Here is a 20,774-nt window from a genome sequence, read left to right on the forward strand (position 1 = left end):
CCACTCTGGCAGCAAGGCTGGCTTTCCCTGGTGGCTAAATGCAAGAGACAGATTATGCGCTTTTCTCTGGAAGTTGAAATTTTCATCCGTAATGTCCAATGGCATCGTCCAGCACCTTCTAGCATGCCCTCACTCCCCGTGCAGCTGGGTGTCTGCTGTGTGGTCAGAGCTCACCTGGGGAATTGCTTTCTGAAGCAGAGCCCATATGCAATGGGTTCACGGACGACACGGTGGCACCTCTGCCACCAGCATCCTGGGTTCCCAAAGAAGACTGAGAATGGCCTGGAGAGCTGATGTTTTCAGTACCAGTGGTGGCAATCTCTGTTGTTTGGACCAGTGTGGTGCTGGCTGGCAGAGACCTTAACGTCTTCCCTCCACCCTTGGTGCCTGTTGTGGAAACGGAGGTGCTGGTGGTGGGGAAATTGGTTCTTTGCTCTGTTGACAGGATGCTGAATGATACGTGGCTGCTTCCAGTAGCTAAAATGTGATAAAGAAACAAGTTACATTTTTACACATATGAAACTATAAATAAAAATAAGCTTTCCTCCAGTAGCACCCAGAGGCAGCAAGTACAAACACAAGTAGAAAATATGAGAAGATGTCAATTTCCAAAGATGTAAATCCTTCCTACAAAAATTTGTCTTCTAAAAAACATAGTGTGATGCTGAGAAAAGTGTTATTATATAAGAACTGTTGAAATACTAATGCTGTGCACTTGATTTCACCATTCTGTGCACTTGATTTCACCATTATGTGCCTGAGTGCACTCCATGCTGCTAGGACAAATATCGTGACAACCCAGAAAAGCCTGGAAATCAGTTCAGACAAGGCACTACCCTGAGCAGTGTGAAGGCCTTAGAGAAGTCTGAAGAAACAGAATCAGGGGGATCACACCCCTTCAGCACCACAGTAGGGACTAGGACCAAACAACAGCATGAATGACCATAGAGACCACATTCAAAGTTGCCTCAAATTTGTTGAGCTGGTTCAATTTCTGGGAAGCAGCATGGTCCAAGAAGTAGGACAGAAGGTAGGAACTGAAGTCTGATCCCCGGGACTGCAGGGACATGATCTAATTCTCACATGCTTAGTTCTCTTGTCCGTAACATGGAGATAGTAACTGGAGATAGTAAAAAAAGGATTGTGAATTGGAAGTTAATTATTTTTCTTGGCATAATGAAACTTTCCACATGTGCCCTTTCTGTAAAAAAAAACCTAAAGCACATTTTTTTGGTCAAGAGCTGAATAATTTCAGACACAAAATCACACCGCATCCTTCCAAACAGTATATTCTGCATAGCAGGAAAGAGTCAGGCAAGTGCAAGCTGCAGGAACAGTCCTCCTTTGGCTTATAAGAAAAATGGTATTTCAATTCTAGCGTTAGCTCACCTGGGGAAGGACCTTCCGAAGGAGAGTGAGAGTCTGTTAGGGAAGAGTCTGCCACCTCGGTGAAATCTGTCATTCCTGTGGACCCCTGAGTTCTGCAGGTCTCTCTCACAGAAGATGTGGACAAGGATTGGGTTGTGCCCAAGGTCCTGTACGTGCCACTGATGGATGTGGAGCCCTCTGCTGCTGCCCAGAGGCTGCTGCCTGAGGCAGACCTGGGGGGCCTCCCGCTGCTGCTGCTGCTGGACACGGCTGAAATGGGAGCGTTGGTGGCAGAGGAAGGAAGGGAGGTTTTCTCTGCCTCTGGTCGGTGGCTGCTTCTGGCACCTAAGATACAACAACACCAGGTTTGATTTATGCATCCAGAGCCATCCATTTGATTGTTTGCTCAGCGCCCATTGAGAAACTGAAGGTGTTTCTCTGGGAAGAGGTGAATCTCTTAAGTACAGGCACATGTGCCTTAAAAAAGCCATGAAAATCTCAAGCCCATGTCCTACAGACCAGCCTGCATGGCAGATGTAGCACCAGCTGACAGCTGCAAAACCCCAGCAAGTGTCTCTGGCAAGGAACATGTATGCACGTATTTCTAACCCTTTTAGTATTTCTAATGCTTTTCCCAGGACAGGAGTTTCATTAGCAACAAGAACATCAATGTTTCTCACTTTTTCACCCAAAAGCTGAGCTCCACTCTCCCCCTTCCCACCCGCCCCACTGCCAGCCCAGTGCAGCCAGTAATAAAAACATCCATGTATCCAAAATGACTGATGGCCGTATCTGAAGAAAAGCAGCGCAAGGATGTGAAATCTCATCCAGCCCCAAGGCAGACAGCTTTCAGACTAACAAAGTTACCTCGGAAAGGACCTTCGGAGGCAGAGAGGGAGCTTGTGAGAAAAGGACTCCCAGGACGGCCTGGGAGATCAGTGCCTTCCCATGAACCTTTGGGATGATGTGTCCCATTCCTCAAGGAAGAGGAGGTCCTGCCCGAAGAGCTTGTGGGGTCAGTGCTGGTGGCAGAGTCCCTTGTCACCCCAGCTGTGTGGCCATTTTCTGGGGACATTGGTGTCCCCACTGCCATGCTGGACATGTCAGCACCCTGAGGGTCCGAGTGCAGTGTCACCTCTTCTGCACCTGGGATGCTCTTGGGGGGTTCATAATTGCTGCTAAAAGCTGAAAAAGGAGAAAAGAAAGACAAAACTGCATAAACATAAATAAAAACTGTTGGGTAGGTTCCATCCCACTAGATGTAGACAATGTATGTGTGAATATTCAATACAGAAATATTTAATACTGGGAAATGATTAAGACAGGGGGAAAAAGTGGTCTCTGAGTAGGAACTGCTGAAGTTATTGCTTGAAAAATTCAACTGGAAGTTTTCAAGGAAAATCTATCCTCCCCTTCCAACAAGAATAATATTTATCCATACTTTCATTTCTGTGAAATGTTTTTAAATGTACAGAATGTGCCAAATACAATATTATTCCTCCTTTCTTTAAAATAAAACGGATGTATTTTGTTAATAAAGAGTCTTTAAATAAGAGTTCTGAGGTATACAGCTATCTATCAAAACTCACTTGTGGAAGCACTTTCTGAAGCAGACGGCGAGCCTGTGAGAAATGGGTCTGTGACACTTCTGCCTCCACTTCTGCTCTGGGCTGAAGAGCTGGTGATTTCAGTCCCAGAGGTGGAAATCTCTGCCATGGTGACCAGCCTGGTGCTGGCTGGCAGAGATCTTAATGTCCTCCCTCCACCCTTGGTGCCTGTTGTGGAAACGGAGGTGCTAGTATGGAAATCCAAACCTCTCCTCTCCGTAGCTGAGCTGTTGGATGGCTGGTAGCTGCTTCCAACGGCTATGGGACAATAAAAAAATGGATTTATACATATGAAATTATAAACAGATGGATCCATTTTCTTCCCAGATGCTTACAGCACGCATACAGACATTAAGCTTAGGAAGTTTTCAATCTGGACAAAGTGCTCTTTTGGAAAGGCATGACTCCCCTCACCACAGGAAGACCTCGCACAAAACCCAGGGCTTGCTGCCAGGCTTTGTGAGAGTGGGGTGGCCCAGACAGCGGGAAACCCCACAGGACAAGGACTGCAGGGACTTGCCTTTAAAATCCCACCTTTGCTCTAATATTGCTGGAAATAGGCTCAGGGGTTTTTTGTTTTTTGTGTTTTTTGTTTGTTTGTTTGTTTGTTTGTTTTGGTGGCCTGGGCACCACATGAGCCTGCAGCTCACTACACACCCCAGGGCTTAGCAGGGCACTGTCCTTCAGATACTGGATCTCAGGTTTCCTGCAGCCCCAGTGCTGCTCCCAACACCTGCGACAGAGGGAAGGGTTGTGTCAGTGTGAGAACCCTGGAGATGTGTTTGCTCCTGAAAAGCCCTGAACAAAGGATAAGGACTCGGCAACACTGAGGTTTTCAGTAAGTTCATGTGGAGCTGGGCAAAGTCTCCGTTTTTGAGAACTCCAGAAATTGGCTGCTGCAGAGCAAGCAAGGGGAAGCCATGGAGCCCAGGGATCTCAGGTTTCCTGAGCAAGTTGCTAAGTACAGGCATCTCACCCTGTCTACCTGAGGGCAAACCCACCAACTATGGCCACAAGTGTGGGTTCCCAACCTCCCACCCCACTCCATCACCACTTGGGCACAGGTCAGATGGGGCTCAGAGCTGCCCTTGTTGTACAGCTGGCACTGGCCCAGTGAAGGTATTCCACAGCTGCAGACATCCACCCTGCAGAAAACACTGTGATAACATCCAAAGAACTTTATTTTTTTTAAGTGGAAAATGCTGGGGGGGTGTTGGATCAAATTATTTTTTCCATTGCTTTTTCCTGCTTTCAGCAGTGAATTTCAGCTAACCATCCAAATAATATAAAACAGAGCACATGCAAAACAGCGCATCTCCTCTGTTTCAGGAAAGCAAAAACTATAAAATGGCTTTTTAAAGCTATGAAACAAAGGCCAGCAAAGCTCACCTCCGAAAGTGCTGTCCATGGGAGGTGATGCTGTCAGCAAAGGGCTGGTGGAGTTCCCCATGGCACCCCTGGGGTGTAGCATGATGTGCTCTGCACCAGTCTGGGTACTTGAAGCTTGGGAGGAGGCCAGGGGCTGTCCCAGGGAGCCGGGGAGGGCAGTGCTGGGGCTGCTCCCCAAGGGGCTGGGTGAAGCCCCTGCAGCGCCCATGGCAGGGCTGCTGCCCAGCTCTGTGCCCCCCCTGCTCACTGGTTGAAAGAGGCTGTCAGTGCCTGCAAGGCAATGGGGGAAAGCAGATGAGAACCCAGAGATGTGCCCACACACCATCGCCCACTGTCACCCTTCCCCTGCCCCTCAGTCCCCTGTCTGCACTATGCCTACAGCAACTTTGTGGTTGGAAGCTGCACCAAGTAATTCATAATTCTGAATACCAGGAGAAGCCACATGGATTCTTCTCTCCATCCTTGTGCATAAAGCAAGCCAGAAAACTGCCCTGAGTGCACGGTGAGGATGGAGAGCTGGATCCACAAAGTTCTACAACGCAGGAAAACCAGGCTTAACCAATGCTGGTTGCTCTGGGGACCACCATTCACCTTGTTCCCAGGTGTTGGAATATTTTCCCAGTGTTCCTTGGCTGAACTGGGATGGCTCACCTGAGTGATGAGATTCTGAAGATGAAGACAGCAGCACTGTCCTCATGGTGTTGTTAAACCCTGACACCTCCCAGACCTCGCCCTGCATCCCCTCAGCTGAGTCTGTGCTGACAGCTTCCAAGCCTGGTGGCGTCCCTCCGGCAGCACCAGGGGTGTTGGGAGAAGCCAGAGCCCTCTTGCCTCTCTCCTGTCTGCCTGCAGCATGGTGATGGCTTCCAGGGTCTGAAAAGCAACAGGGAGAGGGTCATGTTGCCCTGGAAAAGTTCCTTTGTCTCAGCTGGGTGGCAGCAGCATCACCTGCAGTGGTACCCAGCCCTACCACATGCAATAGGAAGGGTAACAGCTGCATCCCTCATGTTTCCTCTGTTTTACAGAGCACAGTTTCACTGCAGGAGGGATTGATGGGAACAGAGGGTTCCTGTCGCCAAAAAATAATGGCATTTTAAACATTGTCTTCATTTGTTCATGGCAAAAGAAACAGATTTTTTTTTTTTTTTAGAGACATTAAAAATGCAGAAGGCAGCAAGGAGCCAGTGCCAGAACAGCCCACAGCTGGCAGCCTGGGCATGCCAGCTCCACATTCTAGTCCCCAAGCAGAAAAAAGCCCAAGGACTTAAAAAGTTAAAAAAAACCTCTATGCTTATATCTTATTTCAGCTGGGGATATTAAGGAAAAAACTGATGTGGGGACAGGGCAATCAGCGCAGTTTTGTCCTGCTGCTGTGAGAAACAGGTCTTGATTTAAGTTCATGCTTAAAGAGTACACTGGTTTACTTATGACTGAATATTACGGACAAGCCCAAAGGTAAGTGTTCACTTGCAGGATTTCCATGTGAGGACCTGGGCTACAAATCATCGACACAGCTGGTCAGGTATCCTTAAGATGAGTTCTTTTATCCTAGGCTGGGCTTGAGATGGTGTTCACCTCCTGCTGGGAGGAGGTGTGGGGATGCCCAGGGGTCTCCAACCATTGCACAGCCCCTGAGCTCAGTGGATGGGCAGGACTCTCTGGATACTGTTGGGTGGTGAAAAACAGTGGCAGCTCTTGAGAATCATCTTCATTGCAATGTTAAAAAAACCAAAATCAGCTTTCCTGAGATTGTATTTCCCTTAAAAATCCACATTTCTAGCTGTGGGGCAGGAATTCTTCCTAACCCACTCACTATGCTCAGTCCAGGGGCTGGGAACAGAACAGGGACTCTCACATGCATTAAACTCACCAGAAGGATGGCTGTGGGCGAGCAGGTGGGTCACTGCCCCAGCAGATGGGTTCTCTGGGGATCCTGCTCCTGGAGGGGTGACATCCCCATCACTGGCAGGGGGTCCAGTGTGCCCCGTGACCCTGCTTGCTGCTGGCACCACTCTGTGCCTGGCAGGCAGCCATGCCCACTCCCTGCTCCCAGCCAGCATCATCACCAGCTCCATGCTGTCCAGGGGAGCACCAGGAGTCCTTATCTCTGTGCTTGAACTTCTCTCCTGATGGCTGCTTTCAATAACTAAAAGAAGAAACAAGAAAAAGACTTAGATCTCATCAGCACTGATGTGCAAGCTCGGCTCACTGCAGTAACCCCAAGGCCAAGCTCTGAGCTCATTTACTTACACTAGAGAAAAATTTTGCATAATCAAAACACAGACGTGAAATTTATTTTTTGATTTGCACCAGTGGATTGGTCTGTGGGACCAAATACCACAACCCATCTCTGTGCACAAGATTAATTCAATTCAGCACCCTCAGGATTTTTTTGTGTTAAGAGAAATAAATCTTGAAAGGAGAAAAAAGAAAGTCTTAAAATAACTGATGGAAATAGTCGCAGTGTCAAGTCCATGGGAGGAGTGTGAAGGTCTCCAGAGCTGACAGCCCAGCACAGCCCATGTGCCCCATCCTGAACATAAGATCGAGGGGAGAGGGCCCCACAGCTCCTCCCCTCTCTCCACTTGGCCAGTGCTTGCTGGACACCTGATCTCGAATCCCATCACCTCCAGAGAGCTGGCACAAAGCTGGCTGAGAACTGCAAGGCATTCAGGAGGGTCAGCATAACCCATCCAGACACCACGAGGCACTGGGGACAGAAGAGATCAGTGTATGGTGTGGATTATACACACCACCCAGCTGCCAAAGCACCCCAAGATGGTGAAATATTTTGGCATTTCTAACATTAATGTCTACCAGAACATGAGAAACAAGATGGAGAAGAAGATTGTGCATGAGTGGTGGTCCAGGGAATCAGGGTTCTCAGCCTATGGTACCACCCAGGGCTGTGAGGATTTCCCTGCACATCAGTTCACGTGAAAACCAGCAGCCGTCATCTGTGTTACAGTCCCAAGGCTTGGCTGGCACCACAGCCTCAGATGACATTCAAAGCCCACAACAAGTCAAAGCAAGTCCAAATCCGAAACAGCAAGGTCCCGGTTTTGTCCATCTTCCTTATAAACAAAATGCAGTCTCTGTCATGAGCATGTCATCCAGAGGCAGAAGCTAAAGGCAGTCAGTCTCTGCCCAAAAGCTCTGATGTCAAAGGTTAAACCTATTCTGGGCCTCCAAACATTTTCTGTAAGAAAACTGTGTGTTCGAGAGAAACACCTATGGGACACCTCCTCCTTGTCTTGTACGTCTTCTTCGGAGTTGCTGCACATGCCACAATAGAGGCGGCAATTTCAGAAATGGTGTCCACTATCCATCTGCAGTAGCTTCAGTGAGAACTCACCAAAAAATAGAGGGGTAGGTAGGACAGTCTGTATTTCATCCTGGCAGCTTGAGCCCCATGTGGGCCAAGGAGACAAGAGCTGTAGTGGAGCAGAGCCCCTGGGGTACCTTCACTGGCAGCCCTCTCAGTGGCTGCGATGCCGAGCACACTGAGCAGCCACTGCCACCCAGAGCCCACTGTGAGCCACCTCCTGTCTCATGGGACAAGGTTCTAGTCCTCACCAGTTGGACAAGGGGATGGGAAGTGGCAGGGGACGCTTGCTATGTTCATTTGCAAGCCAATACCCAGCCTGTAATTGTAGCCCACAAGTCCATTTATAGCAGCCCCGGAAAATGCGGCTGTGTTGGAGGGCAGTGCTCTGAATGTCTCTTCATCCCCCTCTCACTAAAAGCTTTCAGCTGTGCAGCCCGTGCTGCCTGCAAAGCCTTTGGCCAGCTCTGCTGCACGAAGAGAAGGCAAAGCAGCAGATGCTTAAAGAAACCCTTAGGGCTGAGGATAGACAGAGGGAAATCTGCTTTCTCAGGTTGCCAACTCATTTGTCAGCAAGGGCTCCAGACAGGCAGGCTAAAATATACAGCATGACACTGCAGCAGGCATTTCACTGCCACTTCTTAAAAAGTAATCCTGGAAATGCCAGCAAGCAGGGCCTTCAGCTATGTTCCTTGATTGAATGAGACCAGTTCAAAAGTAAAACACTGCTGTTTGCTTATCTGGTGGTTGTTTGCCCTGCAAATCCACCTCGGAGTTTTCTCTATCCTCTTTTGGCTCTGCAGAGCTGCTGGGAATAAACCAGAGCAAAATCCTTCCCCTTACTGTGGGCGCCAGCAAACCTGGCTTTGAGTGCAGCCAGGGAGTGGAGGGGCTGAATAAGAAGGTATTATTTACACAGGCTTTTTAGAGTCATCTGGCATTTTTAATTCTGCCCTGCAAGGTATGCCAGGTCCTGGTGCAGGGAGGAAAACCTCATGCCAGCATGGGCTCAGCTCCCCAGTTTGGTGGATGCGGAGCACAAGCCACTTCGGAAAATCCAACCCACAGCATGTAGTAAGGAAACCCAAAAAAATCGTGTTGTTCAACAAAATAGACTTGAAATCTCTCATCCATCAAGCCTGCCAGAAGTGCCAAGATAACCACAACATCCTCTTTGATTTGTCTGCAAAAATTAAGACTTCAAAGACGACCCTCCTCTGGATCAGATGGACCAGATCAAACTTCTTTCAGAAAAAATCCCCACGGGACCATCTGGCCTCCCCTGATGCATTAAAGACTTAAAACAGAGTGGCCCTTTAGCTGAGGTACTGATCTGTCACTAACAATTTTGTCACATCCTAAGCTGCCAACAGCTTTCCACAGTTTAACTCCACTTAACTACAGCCATTGAGAAATATTTGACTTCCAGCACAAAACCCTGCCACCCACTGGATCAGTGTTTTCCTTCCCAGTTAAAACTAGCAGTGATGCTCACCAGACAGGTCGAGGCTCGGAGTTACTTTTTCTCTGCAAACATAACAAGTCTGTGGCTTGCTGTGAGCCGAGTTACACAGCTCAGCCAGGACAAACAGATCAAGTTCCAGCTGATTTCTCAAGGCTTTGGGCTGGCCCCTGGCAGCCCAGTTGGATATCTACCTTGTGAGACTCCTGAAAAATCCCTTTTGGGCCAACAATTTTCTCTCTCCATCCCTGACACAGCACAGGCATTGACCTGTTTCAGAGATGGCTGCTACCAAGGCAGCATTGTGGTGATGTTCACAGCCCAACCACGGGTCAGCACACCACCAAAAAAGTGGCACAATAATGCAGGTTTTCTACAGTGACTGTGGTGGCACACAGACGTCTTAGGGCAGGGAGGGAGGAGGGATGTATCCTGCTAATGCCAGGAGAGCAGCATCCCCGCAGGCAGCATTTGTCAGGAGCATTGCAGCCAGCCAAGGCACACCACAAGCTATCCCAGCCCCATTGCTCCCCTGCAGATGGGATTTTTTTCCCCTCGAAGTGCAGAAAAATACTTTCTTGACTGGGGAACGCAAATTTAATCTGAGTTCTCACAGAAGGAAAGCCGGGAGCAGTGGATTGGCTGTCCAGAGTGGCCCTTCACCCGGAGCAGTCCCTCCTCGGGAGGGTGGTGATTCCCGGGGGACCATTCCCGGTAGGGCCGCCTATGCAGCGGCTGTTCTGCCAGGGCTGCGGGCCACCCCGGGAGCATCCCATGGCGAGCGGAGCGCGCGTGGAGCGAAAGCAGGCTCCTCCCGAGGACAGGCAGCTATAATTGTAAACCCCACATCTGTTAACGTTGCATAATCTTAACATCATCCGAGGCTCGCGGAGGGGAGAAAAAAAAACTCATCCCAACTTAGAAAACTCCTTGCTGGCTGTAGGAGAAGGTTAGGAAGAAAGGCAGGCTGCACGGGAGAAGAAGCGGGGAGCAGAGCCGGGGCAGCGGTGGCTGGGGGGCGGCTGCCGGTCCCTGCCGGGGCCGGGCTCTGCGCTCTGTTTTGAACGGCTGCTGCGGATGTCGGGATCATGGGTGGAGGCCGGTTGGGAGCCAAGTGAGTTTGTGCGAACAAAAGCTAAAGCCCTAAATCTGGACCGTCCAGGGCTCTCTGGGATTTTCAATTTCCTTCCTTGTTCTTGCTCTGAAAGAAGCAGTTCAAGGCAGGGGGGTGAGCAGGGGGGGCTGAAATGGAGCTTAAAAAAATTTCATACTTGAGATGGGTCAGTTGAGCATAAACACGCTGATAATACTGCTCAGGGAAGGTCCCTCGTGTGCACTAAGTGCGGGAAAAATGCAAGAGGTTTTTAACCACATGTGGTCAACCCTGTTCTGCTCATTTTTTTATATCAATACAAGGAATTATTCTGTCTGGATTAAGAAAGGCGGCAAGAGAGGGTGTATAGGGAAGAGAAGAGGTGCAGAAGCCTTGCCAGAGCCTCTCACCCTTCTGTGGGGGTTGGTTTGGATGTGGTACTGTACAGACACATTCCGTGGCAGTGCCTTGCTCTGGTCCTTCTGCTCCTCATCCTCTCCCCACTGGGCCCCAGGCAGAGCAGTACAACAATTCACAGGACCTTCAGTCATTTTAACCATAATAGGAAGGATTTATGCAGGCAACAAAGGTGACTGGAGCTTTAATATGTCAGCTCAAGAAAAGTGATGGGGGATTTAATGCCAGCAGCAGCCCCTGCAAGCTCTGAGTGCCAAGGTCCACATGGTGCCCACGGGTCTGGGGACAGCATTGTCCTCAGTCACTCCAGTGCCAGGCCAGGGCACCTTGCTTGCAGTTCTGCTTTATGACACAAAAACACTGCACTTCCACATCACCTCCCCTCCAGGACCTGTAAAACCTTGGAGGATGCTAAAGACCATTTTTGCTTCCTACACTTTCTTTCATTATCCCAGAGCCTGATGCTCAGAAATGCTATAAGGGGAAAAAAAAAAAAAAAAAAAGGATCCAATCACTGCTCTTAAAAGCAGTACCCTAAATCAGGGAAACAGGTTCTCCAAGATAAAGAGTACACAGAAATCTGTTATCCTTTCCAAAAGCATGGGATATACGCATATGGAGTGCCCGCAACCGGGGATAAAACCTGCACAGTGCAGGAACAGGATATTGTTCTGCTTATCAAGCACTTTATAGCCTCTAAGTTTTGGTGTCTTAAACATTTCCCTGGGGAGGTGCAAGCTCCCAGATCACCAGCTCAAGCCCATGAAATCCTAAGCTTCTTACTCATCTTTCTTGGGCAGTTTGGTTCAATACACAGATCCCGGAGACCACATGGATCCATGGGAACACCTGTGCTGCCTGAAAACCACCAGCCCAGGGCTCAGGGCAGCTCCTTGAACCTCTTTTCATGGACTTTTGTTTTTAAACAGCTTTTAGCAACTGAATTTAAAAAAAAAAAAAAAAAAAAAAAAAAAAAAAGAGTCCTGGTTTATCATTAAGTCTTTGAAAAACACATTTATATAAAATTCCACCTCCAACAGGGATAAGCCATGACTTACCATACTGCCAAAAAACCTATAACCATGCTGAGGCTCCAGTAAAATCTCAATCCATCTATCCATCCATCCAGTGGAGATTGAACCTCCAGCACCCCAGGCCCCGTGTCCTGACTGCCTTTCTTGAGCAGAAAGCCAAACTCAGCTATTTTTTTCTTGCTTGACAGATCATTTACATTCTGCCCTAGAAGTGTCCCTCCAGCACTAATGTGGGAAAAGCCCCCACAGCCCCAGGGCAGGATGAAGGCAGCACCAGCTGACAGGTCCCGGGAGCACTTACCAAAGGGATTTCTTTCTTACTGTTTCTAGTCAACATCAATAAAACCAAGCCAAAATAAATCTCCTGATCTGCACAGCTCAGTCAGCACTCACAGCTCCTCTCCATCCCCTCTCCCACAACCTTGCAATGCTGAAATGTCCCCAGCTATCCTGCCTGCACCATAGATCCCAAATACTAAATCCCAGCATCAGCAAATTCACTTCTAAAACCCTCCAGGCTTTTCTGTAATGTCCTGCAGAAATATTACAGAAAATATCACCCATGGATCAGTTCTCCTTCCTTTTTCTAGGGTTTTTTAAGTCCCCTGGAAGATTTTCTAGTCGAGAAGGCAACCCTCACCAGCACTCCTGAGGCCAGAGCAAAAGCCACACAGGGACCCAGCCTGGTGTCATTTTAACTTCTGCTCCCATCCGAGGGCAGTGCTGCTGGAGACTATCAGACGGCTTGGGGAGGAAGTCTCCTGGCAGGACTCCACCAAAGTGGAGTTGCTAGGTCATTGGAACAATAAAAAGGCAAGAAAAAACATCCTGGCTGCAAAAAAGATGGAGGGGAAAAAAAAAAGAAAAATCCATGGCGGTGTGTACAGTGCTGGTGGAGTGGAAAGAAACAGGCTGGAGAGGCTGGAGGGAACAGGACCATGCTGCTGTCAGCTTCTGCAAGCACACAGCTTCATTTCTAACGTGGCTCTTTCTCCATACCTCTCACACAAATAGCTCCAGCAACCTGGAATTTGTCTGCAAAGTTTGCAGCTGGTGAAAATCTCACAGGGGGCAATATTTCCAAGGCAGCAAGTTCACTGCTGCTGTGGAGAGATTCACTGCCCTCTGCGTGTCAGCTGGGCATCACAATCCATCAGATGACTTTGGCTCCCCAGCAGCTGCCCACGTTCACTTAAATTGGCAATGTAAGACACCTGCCCCCAAGCAGGGCTCTGTTTTGATGATAAGGGGTGAGCATCTCTACGAGGGGCCGAGCACTGCACAGACCTGGGGCTCGGGCTCCCCTGTCGGGAAAGGTGCTAGAGGCTTAGAACCTGCAGGATGAAATTTTGCTGTCTGAGAAGTCTAATTTCCAGGCCAGAAGGGAGCATTAGCTCATTCTGTGTGACCTCATGATAACCAAAGTCACTCCATGTAGCTTATATACTCCCAATGTAAGTTCAGTGACTTGTATTTGACTTAAAGAGATCTTGCAGAGGAAAAAGCCCCAAACTATTGGTATTTGTGATTATCTGGGATTTTACTCAAAACCACAAGAACTATGGGCTGAAACACAGATTTGTCTGCAGGAAACCTCAATGCCCATCAAAGAGTGATGCCAGGCAGTGTGAAGCAGATGACATCTGCCACAGGGGCTGAGGACTCAGCCCTTTGCAGACCCAGGTGAAAACAAGATTGTATTTTCACATCCCACTCTGGAAACAAAACCACAGGTCCCTGCTGCAAAGTGGTCTGAGCCCAGGAGCTGCTTCCCACACCCAGGAGGGGACAATAAATACTGGGAAAATGGAGGAAGGAGTAGGAAAAGGGTGCTGTAATGCTGAGAGGTGAAGCTGTGAGCAGCCAGGGGCTGCCATGGGTCGCTGGGGGCCAAGCCATGCTACTCACTGATGCAGGTGGGCTTTGGTCCAGGTGTCTTGACCAGATCCTCACTCCAGCAATGTACTTAAGAAGAGCTCCCCAGAGAACTATTCCCTGTGCCTAACATTAAGCACATGCCAAAGAGCTTTGTTGGCTGGCAGTCACACCAGGGATGATAACCAGCCTGGGAACTGAGCAACTTCTCAAGGATGTGGTGGGGATGAGAAGGATGAAGAGCCCTCTTGGACGCAGGAGAATCATCAGACTGCCAAGTGGTAGATGCCATCTGGTGACATGCAGATGCAAGGCTCACTGGATCCTTCCCTCCATGCAGACCAGCAAAATGCAACCCCATCCCAGGGGAAAACTGAAGGTAGCCCAAGCCTGACACCCAGCTGAAGGTAGAATGCAGGGCACGATTCCATGGCAGCATCTCTCGTGGCTCCCACCCTTCAGCAAGGGACAGTGAGGCTTGTGAAGGGATGGAGAAAAAAGGAAACGGGGGGGGGGGAAAAAAAGGCAGCTTAAAGAGAAATGAATCCCCAGAAGAGATAAGGGCCCCCACGTCCCTTCCCCCATCTGCTGCGAAAGGATGATGATCTAAATCGCATTTCCTAGATGACACCGCACCGATCTGCCGCCGGAAGCGGCGGTGGCAGCGCTCAGGATGGCGCCGGACCTCCTTCTTCCAGGGGATGAGCCAGGCCCTTCCCCGCTGGCATTGGCGGGCCCGTCACCACTGACAAGCAGAGGAGCAGCACTGCCCGGGGCAGCTGGAACTGAAGTCCCGCCCGGCCACCCTGCACGCTCTGCCACTGCCTCTGCAGTCACACGTTTCCTTTCCGAGAAAGGGGGAAGGGATTTACCACTTCCAGTGCCTTTCTGCACAGTTGCAGGGAGGCTGAAAAATAGACACCTTCTTTCAGATGTGGTCAGCAGCGGGAATGGGTGCTGGAGAAGGGCAGGACTGGGCTGTCACCCTCTGAACTGTCACCCTCTGAGCTGTCACTGAGGGCTCACAGGGAGTCAGGATCAAGTCACATCCTACCTCATTGCCTACGGGCATGCTGTGCTGAGCCAGGCAGCGCAGAGGACCGAGAGGACAGAAATCTGTGCCCAAAACCCATGTGCCCACACACAGACACAGATTACCCAGCACAGAGCCACCTCACATCAACTACTTTGGCACATCCATGCCACCAAGTGACCATCAACTTCAGTCTTAACCCAGAGTGTGACACAGCTTATCCAGCACCGTACGATCTCCAGGTGTACCAGCACTTTGCAGGACAGGATTATGAGGATCTCTGTCTGCATGCTGGGGACTGTCCTCAGAGGCTACAAAATTGCTGTCACTCCCATTCCCCAGTTTAAAAGCCTCCTGGTTCATTTAGCTTTCTTCATGCATCATATTTGCTACCTGTTACTAAGAAGAGACCACCTTCATGATTTTCTGCATTCTCTGATTATGTTTCCCTCCTAAGAAACATCCTTTCAAAGGGCCTTTATCTGCAGGGATGGCTGCCAGTCTAATACTGCATCCCCTTTCTGCTTTTGCTGAAAGAGCTGATAATGTCCTAAAAAGAATTAACATTTGGATGTTAGTCCTGTAACCAAATCTAAATCAAACAATGATGACTATTCAAATATCTAAAGCTACTCAGGAGTATTTTCATTTAAGCCCTACCAAGCTTGTACCAGGGGTAAGGAGGTTTCTAAAGATGCCTTTGTGAGCACCAGCCACTGAAACCCTTCTCCTTGTCCCTCCAGACACAGATACAATTATACCCAGCTCCAGCACAAAGATAGAGGCTGAATTACAAGAGCAGCATTATGCTCCACAATCAGGGTCCTTGATTCCAGTTGACAAGGAGAGCAAATCATGCGCAGTTGGTCTGTGGATGCTTCCACTCCTGGAAATCATTCCCATCACAGGACAGAAACGAGTTCAATAGACAGGGTTACCTTTTGTGTTTCCTCCCCAAATTGCTAAATTACCTTGTCAGTTTGTGAGATCTTACCAGTAATGCAGGGTCAAACCTGGCCAACACTTGTCTGGGGTATTTCTTTGCAGAAGGTTTAACTACCAGCTACTACAGTTTCCCTGATAAGAAAGTGTTTTCTTACCTATAGTGGCACAGATGTAGCAGGACAGTTATTCAGAGATGCTGTGAAACCCTTCTCATTTTTAAAAAAGTGGTATATTTATCTACCATTCTGGGGTGATCTTGCAAGGGGAGATATATTGAGACCCCTTGGGAGATGGCCTGAGACCCCTTACAAACCTGCCTTTTGCTTTTATAGAGCACTCAAAACCAAATGAAAAAACCCTCAATATCCAAACTCCCACATCAACCCCGCAATTCATGCATTCTCCAAAAAGTGCTGTCTTCCCCCCAAAATAGATCCTGACACCCTGGGTGGGTGGGTGGGCAGCAGTACCCTCCGCTAGGCTGTCACAGAAGGTATCTTTTGGATAATATATTGAGGCCAAACTTAGTGTGATTCATCCCCGCTTCAGCAAAGTTCACCAGAGCATGACGTTTCACATCAGTCCTCAGGGCTTAAGAGATTTTCCACAAGAGGAAGGGTGTTAACACCAGCATCCTAACAAGCAGTGATGTGAATAATTGTGCTCCATAGATCTAAATTCCTCTTGTCGCTCCAGATGCAGAAGTGCCTTTTAGCATGCTCTTCAAGGAAAAAGAGAGCTCTCCTTTGCTACCGGAAACCAAAGAAGCCTGTCCATCAGTCTACAATGCATGCACAGGATTTCTTCCATGCTCTGGAGACCTTGCAGGAATCTAAGGGTGGTTCTGGTAGCAGAAATTACCACAATGTCTGCCTGGTTATAGAGGCGAGAGGTCAGACTGATCCTGTAACAGCCTTCAAAACCTTGCCATCACAGAGTGCTAAAAAATAGCTGAGAAAAACGCCCTAAATGTGTGTGTGCAACTCGATGTCTTCTGGGAAATGCAGCCTGGGCCATACCCCTGGGACAACAGCTAATCCTGCTCACTTAACCCTTTGTGCACAGTTTGCATGCCTTTCTATCAGACCACTTAAAATTCCTCCTCGCTCCTTTCCCACTGACTTCATCTCAGAGTTAAAAAGAAAAGGTTATTTTCTCCCAAACTTCAGTGGCAAGAGCTTTGTTGCCATCAAATCACTGTGTAAAAGGTCCCTCAAATATCTCCCTGTTTGCCTTGGCAAAAGAACTGCAAAGGTCATGGCACTTCCAGAGGACTTTTTCCAAGCACCGAACTGGAAGCCCAAGATGGGGTGCTCACACTGCAAGGCAAAGGGAAGGACCTGCAGCAGTTGGTCACAGTGCAAGTGACACCATCACCCTCAGGCAGACCACAGTCAGAATGCTGCAGAAGCCATTTTAAAAGTCCTCCCAGCTTCATGTCCTTGCACAGAGTGAAAAGGCAGATGGAGCTTGTTTCTCCCAGTGGAGAGTCAATCCACCAAGGTCAAGGCACTTGCACAAGGTATTCGGACAGCTGGGCAGAGAGCAACAGGGTTTGCCCTCGGCGTTCCTGCTGTGTTACCCTGCACACCTCCCTGTTCCCTCTCTTCCCCTAGCAAAGCAGGACAATGCAGAGGGTTGCACTTCTCCTGCAGATGCAGTGGCAGAGCCCTGCCAAGCCGGGGTGTCTGAAACAACCCTTCTGTCTGGACACAAAAGCTTCTGGAGACCAACTTTGAGCTAGTGGTATTTTTAAATACACCCAACCTGGGCTTCTTCTATGATTCCTGGATTTGCAGCTAATGTTTTCCAGGCTTTTTTGTCTACCACCTCAACAGCCAGAAGCTCTTTTTCTACCCCTCTAAGTGATTCTCCTGTAATGACAACTCCAGGACTTGGGGTTTTAAGGAAAGACAGCCAAATCTTAGGAGGCTCTTGACACAGATCCTGACTTTTGGCAGTAGTGCTCCCTCGCCCACAGCTGAGATGCTGACTGCAGCTTGGGAGATGCTTAAGTGACCAAATGCAAACCTATTTATCAAATGACTCCAAGTCAAGGGCATGGCAGATGCAAAAGCAGATATAACCCTCCTCAACCGCCCTGCCTGCACAGAGGACAGGCAGCTGGAAATAGCTCCATCCAAAGCCACAGAGGGATGGGGACAGCAGAACAGGAGCAGCAACAGTTTGTAGGTTATTACACCCTAGTTTTGCATTTCAGGCACTTTTAAAATTATATTTTTATAGCTGATGCATTTCATACTGGTTTCTGAAGGGATGAAGCTCTTGAGACAGCTTTGTTTGTTCTCATATATTAAAACAAATTAACCTGGAAGGCAGAGACCTCCAAGACAGCAGGTTCCTACAGGTTTTGTGAAGACCAGCATTTTAGTAGATTCCAGTGTGTGTCCAGCTTGGGGAGCTGCTGCACCCAGAGCAAGGGGGACCCCCATGGCTCGGTCCATGCCCTGGCCCTGAGACCTGTACACACTCAGCACCCACAGAGCCCCAAATAAACCACATCACACACTAATGCCACCCACCCTGTGGCGAGCAGAAGAGAACAAACTACAGGTATTACGCACAGAGTAACTTTCTCAAATGTCTCTCTCCCATGGGTTTGCCCCTACACTGACAGCTCTGAAAATGAGCCTCTTTCTCCCCTGGTTTTATACAGCCAGGCTTTTGACCCCAGTGAGTGGAAACCTTGCATCATTTTACCTTCCTCCAGCTGATCCCTCTGCTCACCCTGGCTCTGCCTACCCCTTCTCCAAGTCTTCATGACCATGAGTGGCCATCACCCTCTCCAGGACCCAGCCAAGATAAAAAAAAACAAATTAACAGCAAATAAGGGATGTAACCCAAGGTCCTAAAACCTGTATTATATACCTCACAGTATTCACATCCTACAAGAGGTCCTCATTTTATACAAGAACCAGTTCCTATTCCCTTTATCCCCTGTTCTCTCCAGAGCACTTCAGCAAACTGGGTCTGACAGCAGTGTTACTACAGCACAAGCAACAGCTACACTAACAGCTTGGAGGAGCTGAAGTTTACAGAGCTTCCTTTACTCAAGGGAACTGCATTTTTCTAAGATTATATTATTACTTGGGCTGGTCGCTCAGTAATGCAACATCATTTCCCTTTTGGGTGGGAAAGTTCTCTCCTTGTCCTCAGATGTGAATGATTTCAGCCTGAAAGGATGAACGCAGACTCTGCATGAACTGTGCCCCTTGCTGAAGCAGCAGGATGTTATATATATAACACCTGGGCATTAAAAAATATATGGTGATGGGTGCACACACACCAGCTGCATGTATGCAGAAAACGGTGAGAGAGAAGAGCTGCCAGATGTGACAAAACCATTTTCTCCTGAGAGGCACCCACAGACTTCATTCTTTCACCAAGCCTGTGCTCGTAGCCCTCTTGCATCTCCTCTGGATGAATATCCCAGCAAATGAACCTCTCGTATTTACAGAAACAGCAAATTACAATGCAAATGTTGCGAAAATTGCTCAAAGAAATAAAAAGTTGAATTTCTAATCAGGTCGGCTGCCACTGAAAATTGGATTCTGCCTTCTGTGCTCAGTCATTCAGGAAAGAGAAAAAACCTATTGTATGACCTACATCTTCAATTGAATGTAAATAACAGGGCCTGTGGTTGGGGTATTCAGGCCTCGTGACGAGTTCGCTCACAAGCTACAGACTATGGATTTAGTATTGAACATTTTCAAGGGAATATTCTGAACAACCAACCTTTGATTTGCGTGAAGCACCTTCTGACACTCCAGCTGGTCAAACTGCCCCAGTGCTTCTTTGCACCATTTCAACAGCAGAAAGACACCAGAGCAGGTGCCAGGATCTGGCCTTGCCCCTTTCCAGAGAAGCTCTGTGCCCATCGGAGAGGATCAGCCCAGGTTTTAGCAGTGCTGTTTGTCTGCCCAGAGATATCCTGACACCCCCAGACAATTCTCACCTCTCCATACCAGAGAAACTCTCCTGAAACTATGTGAGGAAAGAAAGCCAGAATCCAGAGGGTTTACACTGGCTGTCTACAATCCATCCAGCTCCAGATCATCTCTCTGGGGGTGTTTCGGGGGTTGCAGCCCTGCCTGGAGCACCCCAGGTGGCTGGACTGGGCGCAGAGGCAGAAAGACAGTGTTTCTGTGCTGCAAAAAGTCAGCAGGCTCAGCCACAGCTGCACCCTGCCACTCCATAGCTATCCTTATTTTGGAAATGGCACACAGCTCCCATTGATGGGGAACCCACAGTGCCAGCCAGGAGGTCCCTCTGGCAGCAGCTCCAGAAGAGCTGCGGACGTTGGTGGTGCCTTAATCTCTACACCACAGCACTGAAACTCTATCGCTGTGCTGACAGGTTTTATTGGCTTGATTAGCTTGTTAATTGAAATAGTTCTTTATTCTGTTGGGGTTATTTTATTATCATGGATGAATGCCTCATTAAAACCAACACAACCAGACTGATGCTACCAAGTTTCATGGTTTACATTCTGGATGCACAGGCACAGTCAGCAGCATCCATTCATTTTCACTACAGCCATCAAAACCAACAGCTTTTCTAACCTGGCATCGTAACCCCTCTGCTAAATGAGCAAAATCCTCTGCCACCTCTGAGAGATGTGATGGTGATGGAGCTGTCAGTCTCAGCAGCTGTGACATGCTCCCTGCAGATGAGCAGGATGGGGAGAATGGAGGATGGAGCACACACAACAGCTTGACAGTTCAGTCACAGAGGGTTTCTGACTGCCAGCCCAAAAATTGGTATCTGTAAGAGCAGGTGAAGGAAACAAGTTGTCCCAGAAACTCCATCCTCCTCTAAACATATAAACATCTGCAACTTTTGATACTGAAAAAAGTATTTGCTGAGGAAGGCATCCCTGCAGCAGCAAGGCTAGCATCAGCCCCTGCAAACACGGCAGCAATAGCCCATCTCCCTCGTCCCCCTAGCCACAAGTAAACAGAGCAAGTTAAATTATCCTTCCCAAGTGGTGATGGCTGCTGGAGCAGAACATGCTGCCAACACGTGCTGAATGGGCACGGGCTGGTGCTGGTGGTTTGGTACTGGGAAATCAGACTTTGTGGAGAGCCCAATAATGAGCTTCAGCTACAGCAGCTCCCCCCTTACCTGCTGCCCTGCTCACAGCTCCGCACGCGCGGTCACCGCGCAGGGCGGTGTCAATCAATACACATCCCTGTGTGCTCCCTG

At 48.8% G+C, this 20,774-nt stretch overlaps 1 protein-coding gene across 2 annotated transcripts in view; it reads right to left on the minus strand.

Moving 5' to 3' along the window:
• LOC309575229 (uncharacterized protein) overlaps positions 1-20,774 on the minus strand; it is a gene marked incomplete at its 5' end in the record, with an annotated part of 52,073 nt that overhangs the window by 27,454 nt on the left and 3,845 nt on the right. For both annotated transcript variants that reach the window (XM_082285547.1, XM_082285546.1), the window contains 7 exons: positions 175-477; positions 1,390-1,713; positions 2,236-2,553; positions 2,958-3,233; positions 4,365-4,634; positions 5,016-5,237; positions 6,235-6,510. In XM_082285547.1, coding sequence (XP_082141673.1) covers positions 175-477; positions 1,390-1,713; positions 2,236-2,553; positions 2,958-3,233; positions 4,365-4,634; positions 5,016-5,237; positions 6,235-6,510 — 1,989 coding nt within the window. The remainder of the gene's footprint in view (positions 1-174; positions 478-1,389; positions 1,714-2,235; positions 2,554-2,957; positions 3,234-4,364; positions 4,635-5,015; positions 5,238-6,234; positions 6,511-20,774) is intronic.

The sequence above is a fragment of the Coloeus monedula genome (assembly GCF_965178545.1).
Source record: "Coloeus monedula genome assembly, chromosome: 7".
Classification (NCBI taxonomy): domain Eukaryota; kingdom Metazoa; phylum Chordata; class Aves; order Passeriformes; family Corvidae; genus Coloeus; species Coloeus monedula.